The 17,117-nt window shown below is 33.1% G+C and overlaps 1 protein-coding gene across 10 annotated transcripts in view; it reads right to left on the bottom strand.

Annotated features, from left to right (window-relative positions):
* The window catches only part of dac (dachshund family transcription factor), a 130,439-nt gene that overhangs the window by 100,132 nt on the left and 13,190 nt on the right, over positions 1-17,117 (bottom strand). For 4 of the 10 annotated variants that reach the window (XM_090120632.1, XM_090120635.1, XM_090120633.1 and 1 more), the window contains exon 2: positions 7,353-7,379. The exons of the other annotated variants lie outside the window; for them this stretch is intronic. In XM_090120632.1, coding sequence (XP_089976758.1) covers positions 7,353-7,379 — 27 coding nt within the window. The remainder of the gene's footprint in view (positions 1-7,352; positions 7,380-17,117) is intronic. 10 annotated transcript variants of the gene reach the window in all.

Below are 17,117 nucleotides of genomic sequence, written 5' to 3'. Positions count from 1 at the left end.
TAAATAACTTTATTTTTTTATTCAGAAGTAGTTACTTACCCAACTTATGTTTGTGAAACTGATGATAATCAATAAATTTTAAAAATAACACACAAATATAAAAATAAGCATAATGTCAATTCATTCAAGCTATGTAAACAAATATTTATAGGCTTCCGCCCGCGGCTTCGCCCGCACAGTCAAAGATTAACCCGCATAGTTCCGTTCCCATGGGATTTCCGGGATTGCGTCATTTTCCCGGGATAAAAAGTAGCCTATGTCCTTTCTCGGGTATCAAAATATCTCCATACCAAATTTCATGAAAATTGGTTCAGTAGTTTAGGCGTGATTGAGTAACAGACAGACAGACAGAGTTACTTTCGCATTTATAATATTAGTATGGATAAATTGATACAATAATTTCATCGAATGTTGAATCGATGCGCTCGGTCTTATAAAAATAAATTAATTTAAAATTTGTTTTCGACAACAAAGGCCGGCTCCCTGCTTATGGCCTTCTGAAATTCCTCTTTAATCCAACGCATGCCCAGTCCGTGTTTTTAATTTCACGCAAAAAACAGCTTCGACTTGGTGATCAATCAAAATGCTCGTTTCTTTTTTCTATACTTCATTGCAATACGTACACTTTCGCCGTTGTTACCGATGTGAATGTACCTTTATTTATTTTGTTTGCAAAAAGGAAATGGATACATTTTGAATTAAATTAGTTTGATGGATTTTGTTCGAAATGATTTATGTTCATGTTGTAACGTAATTTAATCCCTAATTTGCTTACGTCCTTGCAATTTTGCGATGGCGTTCAAGAAATTAAAAATATTACTCATGCTTATGTTTCATTCGGATAACAATTTGCATATTGATTGGTGTGTACTTGTAGGCGAAGAAATGACTGATTGAATGTGCATTGTTATGTCAAAGTGTAATATTTCACTGAAGTTATAAAAAGAGAAGAAGAGAAGATTGGTTGTAATTAATATTTTTTTATTGATTAAAAATAATTATAAACTTTGTTTGTTCAATCTTATATATAAAAATGAATCGCAAAATGTGTTGGTAAGCGCATAACTCGAGAACGGCTGAACCGATTTCGATAATTCTTTTTTTATTATATTCCTTGAAGTACGAGGATGGTTCTTATGTAGAGAAAACGTAAATATTATGTACCACGGGCGAAGCCGGGGCGGACCGCTAATAATACTATAAATTTGAGATTATGTCGAAACGTTCTTTTATAGTGTGACAAGTGAAGTATAATAATTGTCAACATTACTTTATTTTTAGATATAGTAACCTACTGAGATCTTTAAAATTGACAATCCGGTGAACTATTTACATAATTAAGCCCCAGAAAACTACCTTTTTGTACGTGTACAACCAAACTAAGAGGTGACGGGGATTCCGCAAAAAATGCATCCTACCTATTTCGTTGTGGCTAAAACGCAAAAAAACTACAACAGAACCATATTTACGGAAAAACTTTAATTCCATTATGCAATGTGCAAGACTTTAATTCAAAATGCATTAGCACTCGTAACATATTTCACCATAATAGCGTAGAAAGATTTAAAGATCTTTCTTGAGAAGATAAGATGTAATCTTTACGGATACCGACAATCGCCGAATCCTATTTAAAAAACACGCAACAGCGGTTTCAAAAAGCATACTTATGAAATCTTGAGGCACTCCCACACTTACAAAGGTTTTCCAATGACACTCGTAAATGCTTTTGCTTTTTTATGCTTTGGCGCCCAAATTTAATAGTGATCTGCGCGTAATCTGGATTTACAATTTAACTATTTGATAAAGGGCAGAACAATTTTTTTATATTTTCTTTTAAATAATCTTCTAAGCTTTTTAAGTCCCAAAAACAGTACGTCGTATTATTAAAATATTATGTTGATATATATTCCAAACAACTATTTTTCTAATTTCAAGCTTCACTTTCAATCCCCCATACGAAGCACAATCAAAAGCTAATTTTCTCAAAGAAAATTTGGATTAATTTCGGTAGCAACAGTAACGTGTACTGAACAAACAAAGAAATACATTTCAAAGCCATAAACCAGGCAACAAAGGGACCGACGTATATGTGTTGAAACTGATCCATCATGTCTCTTTTTGAAATAACAAAAACTCATACGACGAACACAACAGATGTTTTAGTAAAAAACTCGACCCTATCGACCCTAGTTTAAAAAATGCTAGCCATAATTTCTATTAAAACATACATAATTTTCTAAATTATCTTTCCTATACCTAAGCGTTTAAATGCAAATTTGGCATTCTGATGTATTAATATGGTCATAATTATGACAAATTAATTCAACTTCTTAATAATTAATTAATTTTCTATTTAAGCATTTTATTTCGAAACATTAATTCAAGCAGGTGTTGGGAGATTATTAATGTTATGGGCAATGATAAATAAATATTGATTAGCATGTTCATATTGGAAATGATACATTATGTTATATCAATAACAACTGAATTTATCATTTGAGTTATAACAGCTTACTCATTCGTATAGCCAACATTAATATCAGAATGCAAACATAATATCGACCAATAAAGAGTTCACATATCAACATGCAAAATTCAAATTAGATTCCAAAAGTATGAACGTGATAAAAGTACCGTTATTGAAGTCGCTTATCTGTGTAATTACAAAGGGACTAAGCTGTAACCATTTGCGTTCATAATGGGAACCTTCGAGTGCCATACAGTTGTATATGATAACAAATCAAAAATACGCATTAACGCGTACCAATATTCTATAGCGAGAAATTATTATTTATACCTAGAAAGCAATTTAAAACATTAACGTAAGTAATATTATAATGTAACGCATCCTTCCTAAACTCCTAGTTCAAATGGTAATGGATGCCGTTAAGAAAAGATATTATCTCTTACGGAATTGGCCCATTCCACTTACCGCGAATTCGTCATAAGGGAAAGCGGCATCAAATATTCAATTTTAAAACAGCCGCTAAAAGCGAAACGTCATCGTTGATACGGACGCAGATGGGCCGCGACAATTTAAAAATTTTGATACAGATGGGACGCACACTTCGCCGGAACGAGAGAGATAAAGCAAGAAATCGTATTAGCAAAAGTGAAAAATTTAAATGGAAACAACACGAGCACTGGCTCAGCTGTAGTGAAATTGCCTTCAATAACAGTTTAGAGGGTGTGTTGATGACAACATAAGATGTCTCGGGTCTCCTGAAAATTATACTGTCAAGAACAAGAAAATGGTATGGAGTAGGAAAAATTTCATTAGCGCCAATCAAAATGACGAGGTCCAAAATGAAGCTTGCGAAGAGAGTCGTAATCACGGACTTCAGTAGGCACCCCCTCGACATGAGGTCTTATTAAAGGAATAATATTTACAAAACGAGACGCCTCAGAAATCCCCAAATTAAGAACTCGCCGAAACCCGCCCAACTTCCACAAAGTGGAATCATTAAATTAAAAATGTAAACTTTTCTCTTAGCAAGGTAATGGGCATCCCGATGTAGATAAATAGATGGAATAGCTGCAAAAAGGAGCATTTTCCTGTTCATTAAATTTTTCCTTCGCTTTTTTATTTCGACCCCTGGTGCTAATTTTGTTGGAATTCACGCCCCTCAACTCCACCCGCTGGGACTCAATCACAGAAATTTTATATCCGGAATTAAATAAGTAGCCGAGCGCATTATTGGCCAAATTTAATATGAGCTTACTTTTAGCGAAGTATCCTTGTTAATTAAGAAAAATGAAGTTATCCTTATTACGTTTGGTGTTTAGAACGCGACTTTGAAATGTTGTGATCAAAATATTTGTACGATTTTCCCGGTTTCTTGCGATGTAAACGTATATACATCTTTGAAAGTTGTTTAAGGTTTTAATCAATATTCAAAATACTCTCATCAACGGCAAGTCATTCCAGAGGGTGGTTTGTGTAAGTAACTCAATTGTCTATAAGATCGAGTCGCAATCCCGATGTAGGAAACGTCAGGAGGTCGGTAGCAAATGCAATTATATCTACTAATATGCCGTCTGCGACCGACGCTCTCCACTGACTTCCTCGAGCGATACCACCCTTTAACTGTTTCGAGGGGATTAATACTTAATTATTATACTGTTGCACCTGAGTTTCTAATACGATTCAATTTTGAATATAAACTTTTAAAGCTACTAATAAACAAAAGGGTATAAAGCAGAATGTAAAGCGAAATACATTGTACGCATTTGAATACCGTATCTGCTATAAGTATTATCAGCTTTCCCATTTATAGGCCCCATACAATATTCAATGTCAATAGTCAGATATTACATGTTGTACAAAGATATCGAATTCCCTTATAAGATATTGATTGGTGCAAATAAGGAAATCGAATTATTCAACGTCCGCCCCTCATTTGTTTTCCGCTCCCCTATCGAAGAGATGAAGAAATTCTTTCTGAGTTTTCGATTACTTGTCCAATTAATTTTATAGATTCATTTGTTATTGAGTTTGAATCATGTTTTAAGCAAATATTCAATTGATCCTATTTGTTACATTCCACATGAAGAATGACTGGAGCAATATTAACTTTATTGTACTCTTTGTGTTTGCGGTATTGGAACGGAATTTAAGATAGTGTCAACCTTTATAGTGCCTACAGATATTTAATAATCACATATTAATTAAGGCAGTTTCTATGAGAGATTTTATACAGATAAAAAAATATTAGTAATATTTCCTATTCTAGACATTAAATTGCAGATTATTTCTCTTATTATCCATTTTAGTGACCATCCTCCACACCATTCACCTTTATTACCGTGCTTTTACTACAAAATGCTCCAAGATAAAGGAAGACTACACACTGTAGCGTAATCAGCAATGACTTCGAGTCATACTGGACATGTACCCTTACCAGAGTTGGGGCATTGCGACGAGAGGGAAAGTCCTCACGCCTGCCCGCCCATCTGGGTGAGTGCGGTGAGTGACGACCAACGAACCGACCATTCGTGACATAATTCGCAGCTCCCGATGAGCACAAGAATTTTCGCATGATCAACATGGACGTGATGTTAAAATTATAATGCTGCTCATATATTTACTAAGTGACCGGTGGCCTTTATTAAACTGATTCGCTGAGTACCTATCTTTAAAGCGCAGTAAAAAGTGTAAGAGGGATTTAATGAAAATATGCTTTCGATCGAAATATCTAAAAATTGAAAATATCTTGTAATCTAAATCACACATACGTATGTGCGTATCTATACACCCTTACATACTCAACTCATGTTTATCTAAATTTAATCATCAGCTTATTTACATAAATAACAAAATCCCAAACCAGTATTCCATGTAAATTGTAGATGCGTCATTTTATCAACAAGTGCAACATGAGTTCATCCGCTTCCAACCACTAATCCGTTTTAGAAGCTCTTTGCGGCATGATCGTGTGGATGTAAGAAGCTCACCCACATAAGGACTGCTTATCAACAACTCAATGGAATGATACTGTTATAATTTCGGATCATAAGCATACACATTACACACGTTGTTGGCATACGCCTATGTTTAATTACTTTTGCTTGTGACTATGACTCATGCAAGTACGTATTTGATAGAGAAATTATTTCTCATTAACGTATAGAATGTCTGCTCACTTAGCTATTTGTACATACGTGTTACTAAGTTTATTCTGTTCAAATTGCCTATTCATTTCCAATGTTCGTACACAGAAACAGAAATGTCGCGACCCTTTCTATCGGAGCCCTTTACAAAATCATTTCCATTCCGTTTTCCAAGTGAAAATTACCCACGGACGGTCAAAGGGGTTAACGATTTAGTGTTTATTTGAAATCGGCCTTTGTTAGTTTAAAAGGTGTTAAAATGTAAGCGGATCCTTTGTTGTGATTTCTGTTGCTTCACTTTAGCAATATTTATTTCAATTTAAACTGTTACTACAGAACTTTGAACACTTATTATATAAATGTGATAAAGTTGATAGAGATCAAAAGCCTTTATCCTTAAACTTACGTCTTATAGGATTAAAAGCCATAAATGATGACGTGTATAATTGAACAGATCTTTGATGATTTAAATTCCTCAAGATAACATTTCATTAGGACCTTTTATAGTAAGCGGCTAAAGATGGGATTATACTGTCTATAGATATTGTTTGCGGCCAACTAATTGTATTATTCTATTCATATTTTTTTACTTGGTAATATTCATCTGATTTAAAATTCATATATTCAAGTTTATTGACAGCTGTCATTATGAACCATTATTAATTTTACAATTTATCAAAGCATAAATTAATATTAAAACTCAGATCATTTATCCCGCCGTATACCTAGCACTTATAGTTTACAGTTTCCCTATTATAATGATGCAATACCCACAATACAACGCATGCACGCCAAAATATTAGATTTAAACATTAAAATAGCCACTCAAGTCATCCACAGTGAACAAGGTTGGAGAAATACATGCATCTTTGTGTTCGTTTGTAAGTACCTCGGCATGGCATCCTACCTCAATGAGGTCTCGCAGTGGGGCGCCTACAGTAGCACAACGGTCTTTTTTGTGCGGCCAGCGTTTTATCAAACATGTTAATGGCTGGCTTTATGATGCCAACAAAAGAAGCGTGCCAACGGAGGCGTTAAATCCTTTACGATTTGATGATTATCGTCATCGTTTGTCATAGGATCAGTTCCGAACTTATGTTGCTATTGGTGCGTTAATGCGTCTTCGTTTAAATGTAACTGGCATTATACTTACCAACATGTATAATAGAATGAATGTATAGAACTTACCAGTCTCGCTCAGTTTTCAAATCTCTACCATAACATAAAAAAAAACACACAGTCATGCTCAAAATAAACATAATCAGGCATTCCAATTAAACTACAATTTTTGTAAATTTATCTGTGTTCAGGATTCAAAACCTATTTTAAATTACAGAAAGGGTGTAACCTGGAAGCATTACAACGACAACTAATTTAAACCACAAAGGTTTTATTGACATTAAAAAAATAAATCACACCACCGAGACATTTAAAGTTATTTTACTAAACTTTAATGACCAATCAAGCATTCAAAGAAAAAGTGATATCCAGATTCCAATGGCTGATGAAATGGGACAAACTTGTGGTAATGGAATTTGCGAATAAACCATAACACATTTAAAATAACACACATTAAAGCAATTTTGGTGGAAAAATTATACTGTGATCCTGCGTGGCGGGTGTGAAGTGTCATCTGTAGTCTTCCAAGCTACACCCTGGGCCTGCGAGCGACCGGTGGGACAAGTCGCCGGAACGTTTCCGAACGTAACGAAACCGAACGCGCAACCAACATAGCGACATACCTGTCTGGCGCTTTCATTGACAGGCACCTGAAATGAAGAAAAAAATCCATCCAATTCGTTGAAAATTTTAAATTTTAAACAATTCTCTTTGCTTTCCAATTATTCACAGATAAATTTACATGCATATTGACTTTACAGTTTCTAGTGTTAATTTTTTGCAAAATATATTAAGCCATCTGCGTTTAGTCAATAATGAAAATCGCTATTAAAGAGGTACACAAAAGACACAGCAACAAAAATGTAATACAAAAATTAAAAGTAAACATTCAAAAAGAACAAACAATAATGTGGCAAAAACAGTTAAAAACAACATTGCAAGATGTATTAGGACAGTTGTTAAAATATGGGGTAGCGTGAAACGGCTTGACTCCGATGATAATGTGCGCTCGCACGCGATCGCGGCGTGTTTGCGTTCGCGCTGCGATGCGCCGAGCGCCGTCGACCAGCGTTTCGTTCGGGTTATTGTTTTATTGATTACATCTTATAATTGGACTTACATCACTACAAACACACTACACACTTGCCTAACCGTTCCTACGATTCGGTGCAACATGTCGAAAATTACGAAACTAATACCAGTAAATATTGATACAAACTAAATAGAGGAAATGTAATTCCAATAAAGGAAACTTAATACGGTAAAACAGAACGATTAATATTGAGTCATTACGATATTGACTGCCCTATCCCAATGGACGAATTTATTAGATTATTACCGGACGAGATCACGCAAACGAAATCGTAAAATTGAAGGAAGTCAATTTAGTTAAATTGAATCCAATTCCATCATATTCCATTTACCAAATAATAAATCATACCAATGCAATTTAAATACTTAAGTTGGTAAAACGAGCATAATTAGAGATATTGATTTACATCGTAGTGAGTCATGAGATATCATATTATGAGTGATAATGATAATTTTATATTATCTATTTTGGATGATACCGAATAACAAAATGAATTTTATATTGGAATAATTTTATTCATCGTTGCTAAATCTACACTTACCGCTCTGCCAACACCGTGCACACGTAACAATTCAAATCCTACCTACTCGAAAAAACCAATCTATCAATATTATAACACAAAAAATAATGCAAGTCAGTTAATAATCCTGAATCGACATTCGACAATGGAAATAAAGTCACAGTCACTTTTTTAATAATGGCAATTCAGTTTTTCTTTTTTTACCGCCACCCTAGGTTCGTTTGACATTTGAACCGGCTGATGACTTGGCCGCCATGATTGATCGTCGCAACGCTGTAAATAAGTGCAATTTAGCATTAATTTTTCCCTTCTATTCAAGTATAATTATTATTGTTATTGAACACATGTAGAGAATACTTTTTTTTTTATAAAAAAAAAATATAGAGCCAAAGTTCAATAATTATAAAATAATCACAAGAACAAAAAATACTTCTATTTACATACAAATTAGTTTTCAACTGTTACTGGTATTCATTTGTCAATCTGCTGTGTCATTTGAAAACGCAGAGATGAAAGACAGAAAACATCTGTAGTAAAATTGACGTTTAGACGAGATATCATAAAGTTCAATTTGATATTCTGTTTGGAATTGCACTTCAAAAGCTCTTGAATGGATGGGTATTGCAAAACGCGCTTTATAGATATCACAATGAGGTCCCAATTTCTTAAAATTTTTCGAAAGTTCTTTCTAAAATGAATGACTGCATACAATTTATCATCGAACCAAGTATCCGCCCAAGGCGTAACAAATCACTCGTATATAAATTGACCACAAAATTTGGATGTTTGTCTGATTCTTTTCCAAAACAATAATCAGAAAACATTTCAAAGTTTCTTTTATAAGCTCTTGGTATTCTTCAAAGTTTAATTTTTCCTTTAACGACAAGAAGTCTAGTTAGTATTGCTATCAAATACATATTAGATACCAAATTAATTGGTGCACTAAAAGCCATTGGTGTTCTAACGTTTAACTTGGTAACATTAACAAGCGTCCAATCATTTAACATTTTTATTCAGAAACAGCAGGCGACAGTCACGTCATAACAAATAAATTACATTTGACAAGTAAGAATTAGATTGATACGTTTAGGTATCACACGATAAATTGATAGTGATGTGTCGGGATGTGGGGGTCTAGCAGCCTATTTAAGGCTATGTGTCTCACACGGTGTGCTACAAACAATTAAGTGGAATTGCATATAAATGTAGAGCTAGCAACATAATTAATTTTAAATCAAAATTATAACTCTGATCAAGAAGTTACTTAATGTTTAGCGATACGAAATAATTTCACATTTAATACGTATTTATTTATATTGTATTATTCAATTTAAATCAAGGATTTCGTATTTAATTTATAATATCGAATTATTAGAAGCATCATAAGGAAGGATACAACGCAGAAAGTAAACACTTTACAATGATCTGCTCAAGGGGCTAGAAATTTGTAAGCTCTCAATTAAAAGGTACGTTATTATTTTCCGCCCCTTTTGCAAATCAAACAAATTATTGCGTAGATCTGTTACGAATTATTTACTTTATTAATACTCCGAAACTAATTTCATTACTGCCTATCTTAATTATTTTTCAAATCCGTTTCATAAATATTGATTTTAACCAACTTTATTGTTATAGCTGTACAATGTACACTTTATAAAAAATAACATTTCAAGTAACAAAAAAATTGCCTCATCTTATTTGACTTCTGGGCAATTTTCAAACATAAAAAGTAACAAAGCAACAAAATAAAAGATTTGAAAAGTAAGCAACTCTTCCACCACACCTGCCCCTAAAACAAACTTTTGACACGAGCGTAACAAACATTTTCAGGAAAAATAATTGCACATTTATCCTCCGGAGGGCATTAATTTCCCTTCACCCGCAATCCAGCTTCAAAACAACCCAATTAGTACATTATTTCTTACTTAGATCTGGTTAAGAATAAGGGCACTTTCACACGCGAAAAAATATTTTAAAATTTTAAGACGTTTCGTTTCTGTTCAGAGCTTTATCTAAAAGCTATCTTCAGAATGATATGAAACTATAAAGTGAATATAATAAATACGTTAGATGTAATTTGTACGTAATTTTTAAATAGCTTAAATCTGAAAAGTAGAGATGCTCATTTTAGAATCACAAAAGATCTCAACTTATATGTATAAGATCATTCATTGATATATTCATAACTAAACAGAGTTCGTTGACCTCTATAACGTATTTAAATTTTAAATTAATGATAATAAATTTCACATTACGTAAATTAAAGCGATTCAATTTCCATAGCGTGTATAAAGACACCTTTTGAATCTCTCCCCTTTCATGTCCAAGGAAGGAATCCTCTATTTTTATTATTTATTACGCTCAGAAGAAATATTACATTAGAATCGTTTAAGTCCTTGCTCGCTTCTTGTAATCCAAAGCAAGATTAAATTCTCGCCTAACGCTAATTAAAAGGGTTACTTTTAAAACAAGTAATTGAAAAAGTCTCGTATTTATACGACTTGGGAGAGCGTTTAATATTTGTAAGTTGTTTTATAAGCGTTTAATGGTTGTGGAACCAACACATTTAATACTGCATTATTGAAAACAACTTCTATTCTATCAAGCCAATATAATTATCTTGCCGGAAAACGAAAAATAGAGACATAATTATGAAACGTTGTGAATACAAGCAGAAGTAATTTAATATCACTGTTTTCCACAATAACGTTCATGCCAATATTCTTTTTGTAGGCAATATTATCCTCGTCTTAATTATAATGACTGGAATTAATGTTTTTTTTTTTTATAATCTTATAAATTTAATAAAAAGTGACGAACAAATTGTTTTAATTATGACAGATGGTAGACCGGGAGATACTGACACAAAATTTCGAGTCATTTGTAACAGGATGGCGTTTCTACAGGGGTCTTAGTACGCAATGACAAAAAGAAAAACGATGGCGTGAACGCTGGTACCGGCGGCTTAGTCGCGTGGGCGTTAGTCGAAATCGTCGGAAAATAGCGAAAGTCAAACGATTTGTAACAGTATGGCACTTATTTTTCCTGTAAGTTTGAGGATCAACAAATATAAATACAAAATTTCAAAGATCTATGTGTTGGAAATCTTCACTTATATAAATTAATAATAAATTAAGTTTTCAAGTATGACAGCACTTTTTCCCCCTACTAGAAGTATGGCAAATATAATAATGGTTACATTTTATCAAATACTCTCCAAAAATCCAAATGCAATACTGGTACAAAAAGTTTGGCGAAATAAAAATTTTTTGCAGATTTTCGGCGGTATGGCGACCATTTGGAATCGTCCGAAAAGTATGGCATGGCGATTTTCGTAAATGGCTGCACGACGATAGTTACCTGTGTAAAAGTTAGCCTGGTACAAATGGTTGAATGATTGTTTTATTTAAATCAACACATTCGCGTCGGTATGGCGGGCTGTAAGTCACACCGGAAAAGTATGGCATGACACTACCGCCTACTACTTTTTTATGGGCTATCGGTAAATTCTAAAATTTTTGTGTTACAAATCGTTTGACTTTCGCTATTTTTCCGACGAGTTCGACAAACGCCCACGCGACTAAGCCACCGGTACCAGCGTTCACACCATCATTTTTCTTTTTGTCATTGCGTACTAAGACCCCTGTAGAACCGCCATCCTTGTTACAAATGACTCGAAATTTTGTGTCAGTATCTCCCGGTCTATGGGCAAAGTTTGTCACTTTCACTAAAATGAGTCGCTGAATCTACAAAAAAGCCTTATCTAAATGACAGTATTTAACATGAATCACTATTTTCATATACACGAATGACGCATATAATGATATACTACACAACAATACATGCATGTTATGCGCAGTTTGAAACGTCAAATGAATACAGACAACTCTCATGGAGAAATCAGAAAGGTATGAAGGAACAGGAGCGATTACCCGCAGGCATCGACAGACTGCGTTCACGATTTATGCCATACAAACTTTGTTACCATTACAATCGTACTTCAGAGATTGTACTACCTCCCCTATTACCGCTGCCTAAGGTCTTTAAGGCTATGATTTGAAATTAAAGCATAGATAGGTATAGGAGTTTGAACAGTTTAAGGTAGGCGCTTGTCTCGGGAACCAGTTCGCGGTGTATGGTCGGAAATAGATCGCCTCCAATGCTTACTTTGAATTATTAAGCTACTATTGATTTTGCAAACGTGATATACCCAGCAAAGTGAACGCATGTATTCGTAAAAGAAATTCAAACGAATCTTGTTAGCAGTTATTTATGAATGTCAGAAAAATTATTGCATGAAAATTAAGAATTCAGTAAATATTTTTCAACTATCATACACACTGATAGGATAAACGGCGACCATAAAAGAAAATTATGTTGTTAAAGCCGACAACAATTCTTTTTCATACAAACCTGACGGTAACATGCAAGCAATTTCAAATAAAAGATAACATCATTTTATATCCATATTCCTCAATTTATTACAAGTTGTGTAAGTAGGAAGAGTTCCTGAAACCACTTAAATATTAAAGGAAGATTGCATATAATTTTATTAATAATTTATCTGATCAAAAAAATGTGACGCAATCTTTAATCATATTTATATGTAGTGAACAGATTACTTGATAAATGATAAATATCGAAGAAATGTTCAAATGAATAGCGTGGTTTATAACACATACATCATTCGGACATATTAAGACATTGACTTTCAGAGGGGCGCTCGCCTTACTTAACTTAATTCAGGAAACCGTGCCGTATGATTTACGTAAAACTGTACAAATGGAGCATGCATTAGTTCCATTAGCAATAATCTGTTAGATTATCTTATTTATGTGAAATTATAACACGCTAGCCGTTAAAATTGCAGTTTAATAACGTAATAAAATTTCTGTAAAATAATTTAGTAAAAAAAGTTTTTCGTGACACAACAAAGACTATTTTATTTATGAACATAACCATTATTGAAATATCATTAATGAGAAATTAAGATACATTATATTGAACTTAGCAATAAAACAAGTCAACACAACAGGGCTTAGCAATAAAAATAGCGGCGAGACAATTACGCCACCGTCACGACGTGTGAACGTACCTCATATCGATACTAACCGTCGATAGATCGATTTATAAGCAGCATAACTCAGTTCGATAAATGATACATTACGAGCATGTTCGCGAGACAATAAATAAACAACTGTCGTATTGTACACTGATGGTATGCGATACAGATCTTACTGCAACATTTATTAGCTACAGCGTACAAATTATTCATCGAACGTCACAACCGTGTGTGATAAGTATGGTTGATGTTCGATTGACACGAAGAGTTGGCTAGTTACGAAACCGAACAATAATTAAAACTGTTAACGAATGTGAAAAACCTGAGAATTCTGATTGCCAGATAAACCGACACGATTGTCTGGATTGCATATTGAAAAAACATGCAAGAGAGATAAGGCGTTACATGCTTGAGCGACTTAAAGGCATCGCGGGCGAACTCAGATAATTGCATTTCCTACTGTGTTACTACATTGGTGCATAACGATGTATCGATTTATAGATAGCAGCCAACTATTTCGACATGTATAAATTATAATCACGTGTTCATTATTTCTGTTGCGCTCTTAAACATGCTTGTTGTCATCACAAATCCTAAATCCTTATATTACAATTATTCTAATTCAGAATTATCAAATTCTATATTCTATTCAATAGTTTGAGATGCCGTTTAATTATGAGGTCGAATTGTAAATTTTAATATAAGATTTATTTATTACTTAGAAATTAAAAGTAAATTCCTAAAAAGACTTTTGGTTTTACCCAAGCATGGTTCTAAAACTACGTAAGATGATAAATATTTAATCTATAACGTTCGTTGTATATCAGACTACAAGTCTCCCGCTTTATCTACGGAAGTTGTAACACCAAATATTCTTACTCAAACACCTAGTAACTAATTCATGCCTCGATCGTGACAACGATATCGTTTTAGTAATATCTTGTCACTTAGTTCGTATCCTTATAACAATCTTATGTCTTTTCCAATTCAATTTATAGTTTAATTATATTATAATTAGTGATTATTCCTGGGCAATTTATTTAAACAGTTACGAGATATTCAGAAATAATAATATATTTTAAATAAAATATGGTACCTATATTATAACTGTAAAATATTGCAAAAATAAAGCACAAAAAAAACATTAATCCGACAATTATTGCGTCCAATAAACATTGGTTACATACACAATGCACATAGAGGTTGCATATGCCGGCCAGTGCGACCACATAGCGCATTTAACATTGTTCTGTTATTGCTCTGCCATTCGTGATCACCATAAACCACAGCTCAGATTACACGTACTCTACTGTTATTTATTGAACATTTAGTCCATATTGATTTCGAAATTGGCTCAACATTGTAACACAACTGTTATAAATCTCACGCTATGATAATGTTCTCGAAACATCACTATCAGAGTACATCAAAAACCGCGGCTGAACACCAAGACGACAGCGATAAACCGACGATTATAAAAAGCTTATTATTACTATAAATTTCCTGAATGCGCCGGGCTTTTGTCTCCCACAAACAATTACCAACAGTAACATAGGAGCTATTCATAAATTTTCCCCGTTTAATGATAACACTCGACATACAGATTAGGCCACCGGGATAGCAGGATGTGTATAATCTTGTTTACTGAACATTGAGCAACCATGTGAACATTGTTTCGTTTAAAATTCTATTACTATCACGATATTAAGAAATTTCTTATTAATTACCAAACAACGTGCGCATTTTCGTTAATTACGTATAACGCAAGCCAATTTATATATTTTTTGGAAGTCAAACAAGTATTTTACGTCCTTGTTAGTATGTGTTCAAACAACTAGAGTAAAAGGGACATCTAGCACAACATAGCTATAAAGATTAAGATGAGATGAACTCAACTCATAAATTTTTCAAATGTTTACGATTTGTGCAGATGCACTTTTTATACCAGTTCTTCGGTCAATTTTCTCTGTCTCTGTTACATATCCTTTCCTATTCATGGAGTCTTTCATCATTTACTAAGTACTTGCACTTTAAAAATAATGAAAGAATAAACATCACACCAAAGACAGGAAGTCGAATGCGACGGCGAAAATGTCATACGAATTTTGACTCTATCAATCCAAATAAAATTAATTTAGCGCTCTACATACATACTGATTTTGCCGCCAGAGCAGAGCCTGAATTTTAACGCAGTCTTCATTATATGCTCATAATACAGGTTTATACGTAACCACTAATAGCTAGAATAGCATAATACACTCGAATGTCTAGAAACAAACCTATTCGCGAACAATAGAGTCATTTGATTCTTGCAATTATGTTTAGGAATGTTAATTGGAAATATAAGCGGCCTACACTGATTACTGACATGCGTGATTATTTGCTATTATTTCATTTTATACGTTGGTTCGAAATTGAATTATAATAAGTCAATGCTCATTAGATATCAAATAAAACTGGATAATTTTTTATTTTACGATTTTATGAAAACTGCAGTAGGTAATGAATTATTATCTTCCTATCCACCCTATCTATGGATCAAAACTTTTTTAAACATCGTGTCATTAATGAAATAACAAAGAAAATACAAATCTACATAATATGTAATTATTCTAAATCTATATTTTGTGTAATATTATAACAAATAACACAAAGCCAATTTTCCTGTAAAGACCCAAAAAAATTCAGTCAATTAACAGATAAAATAAAATGGCGCGGAATGTGTATTATAAAAAGCAGAGCCAAGGGTTATCAAATTTCTTTCTGGGTCTGTTCGTTTATTTAATTAATCACATTCTTACGATTGGGGAGCCTCTGTCCGAATGTCCAAATATTTTAAATTCTTATCTGGAGGGAAATTGATGTCCATATTGCAGTCGTAAAAAAACAAATTTCTAAGATCAAAATAGAATGTTCAATGAAGGGAAATTTATTACAGCATCCGTTTACAATATATACACAACAATATCGTTCTGCTTGTTTTTTTTTTTGCCAAATCTGTAATTATAATATTTGGATGTATTAAGATATAAATATCTACTTAATGATTTAAATGAAAAGTTATAACACTTGAAAACAATTTTAGGGTAAATATTACTAGTCATTTGGATACAATCTGATTTTTAATTAAGATACAGTTGGAAATTCGCGCTTTGTAGAGCATTTTTTCGATAGAGCTCTACTTAAAGTTACCTAGCTTAGATTTTAATTGAAAAATATGATTACAGTACCTATATACTTACTTAAATTATTTCTTTCTAAAATAACAATATGTTTATACTTTATATATAGTTATAATTTTATACTTTGATTAAAAATATGAAATTTGATAAAAAAAATAATATATCAAAGGCACATCAGTTAAAAAAATTGTATTTATTTTGGCATTCATAATAGATCCATTGCTGTAATATTAAGGGAGTTCTTTTGAATTTTATCTCACACTGGATAAAAACATACGTTACAGTGAAATAGAATAAAAAACTGCCAAATCATATCGCTGTTACATCTCGAATGGTTGTTTTTTATTTCAATTTTCGAGGGTGCGTTAAACGTTCGAACGTACTCTATTATTCGGCGAATACTCCACTCTGACGGTGCACTTTCACCGTTTGTTATTAAACGTAATAATGTATATCATAACGTATTCATATCTACAATCTCAATGGATATGCCGATTTCATTATTTTCGGAGCGAGATTAATGTTACTTTG

Source organism: Colias eurytheme, chromosome 4 (genome assembly GCF_061535395.1).
Source record: "Colias eurytheme isolate Ceu_HAF_F1 chromosome 4, ilColEury1 Martin Lab GWU primary, whole genome shotgun sequence".
Taxonomy (NCBI): domain Eukaryota; kingdom Metazoa; phylum Arthropoda; class Insecta; order Lepidoptera; family Pieridae; genus Colias; species Colias eurytheme.
The sequence above is the reverse complement of the archived record's forward strand: the minus strand, read 5'-3'. Positions and strand labels throughout refer to the sequence as shown.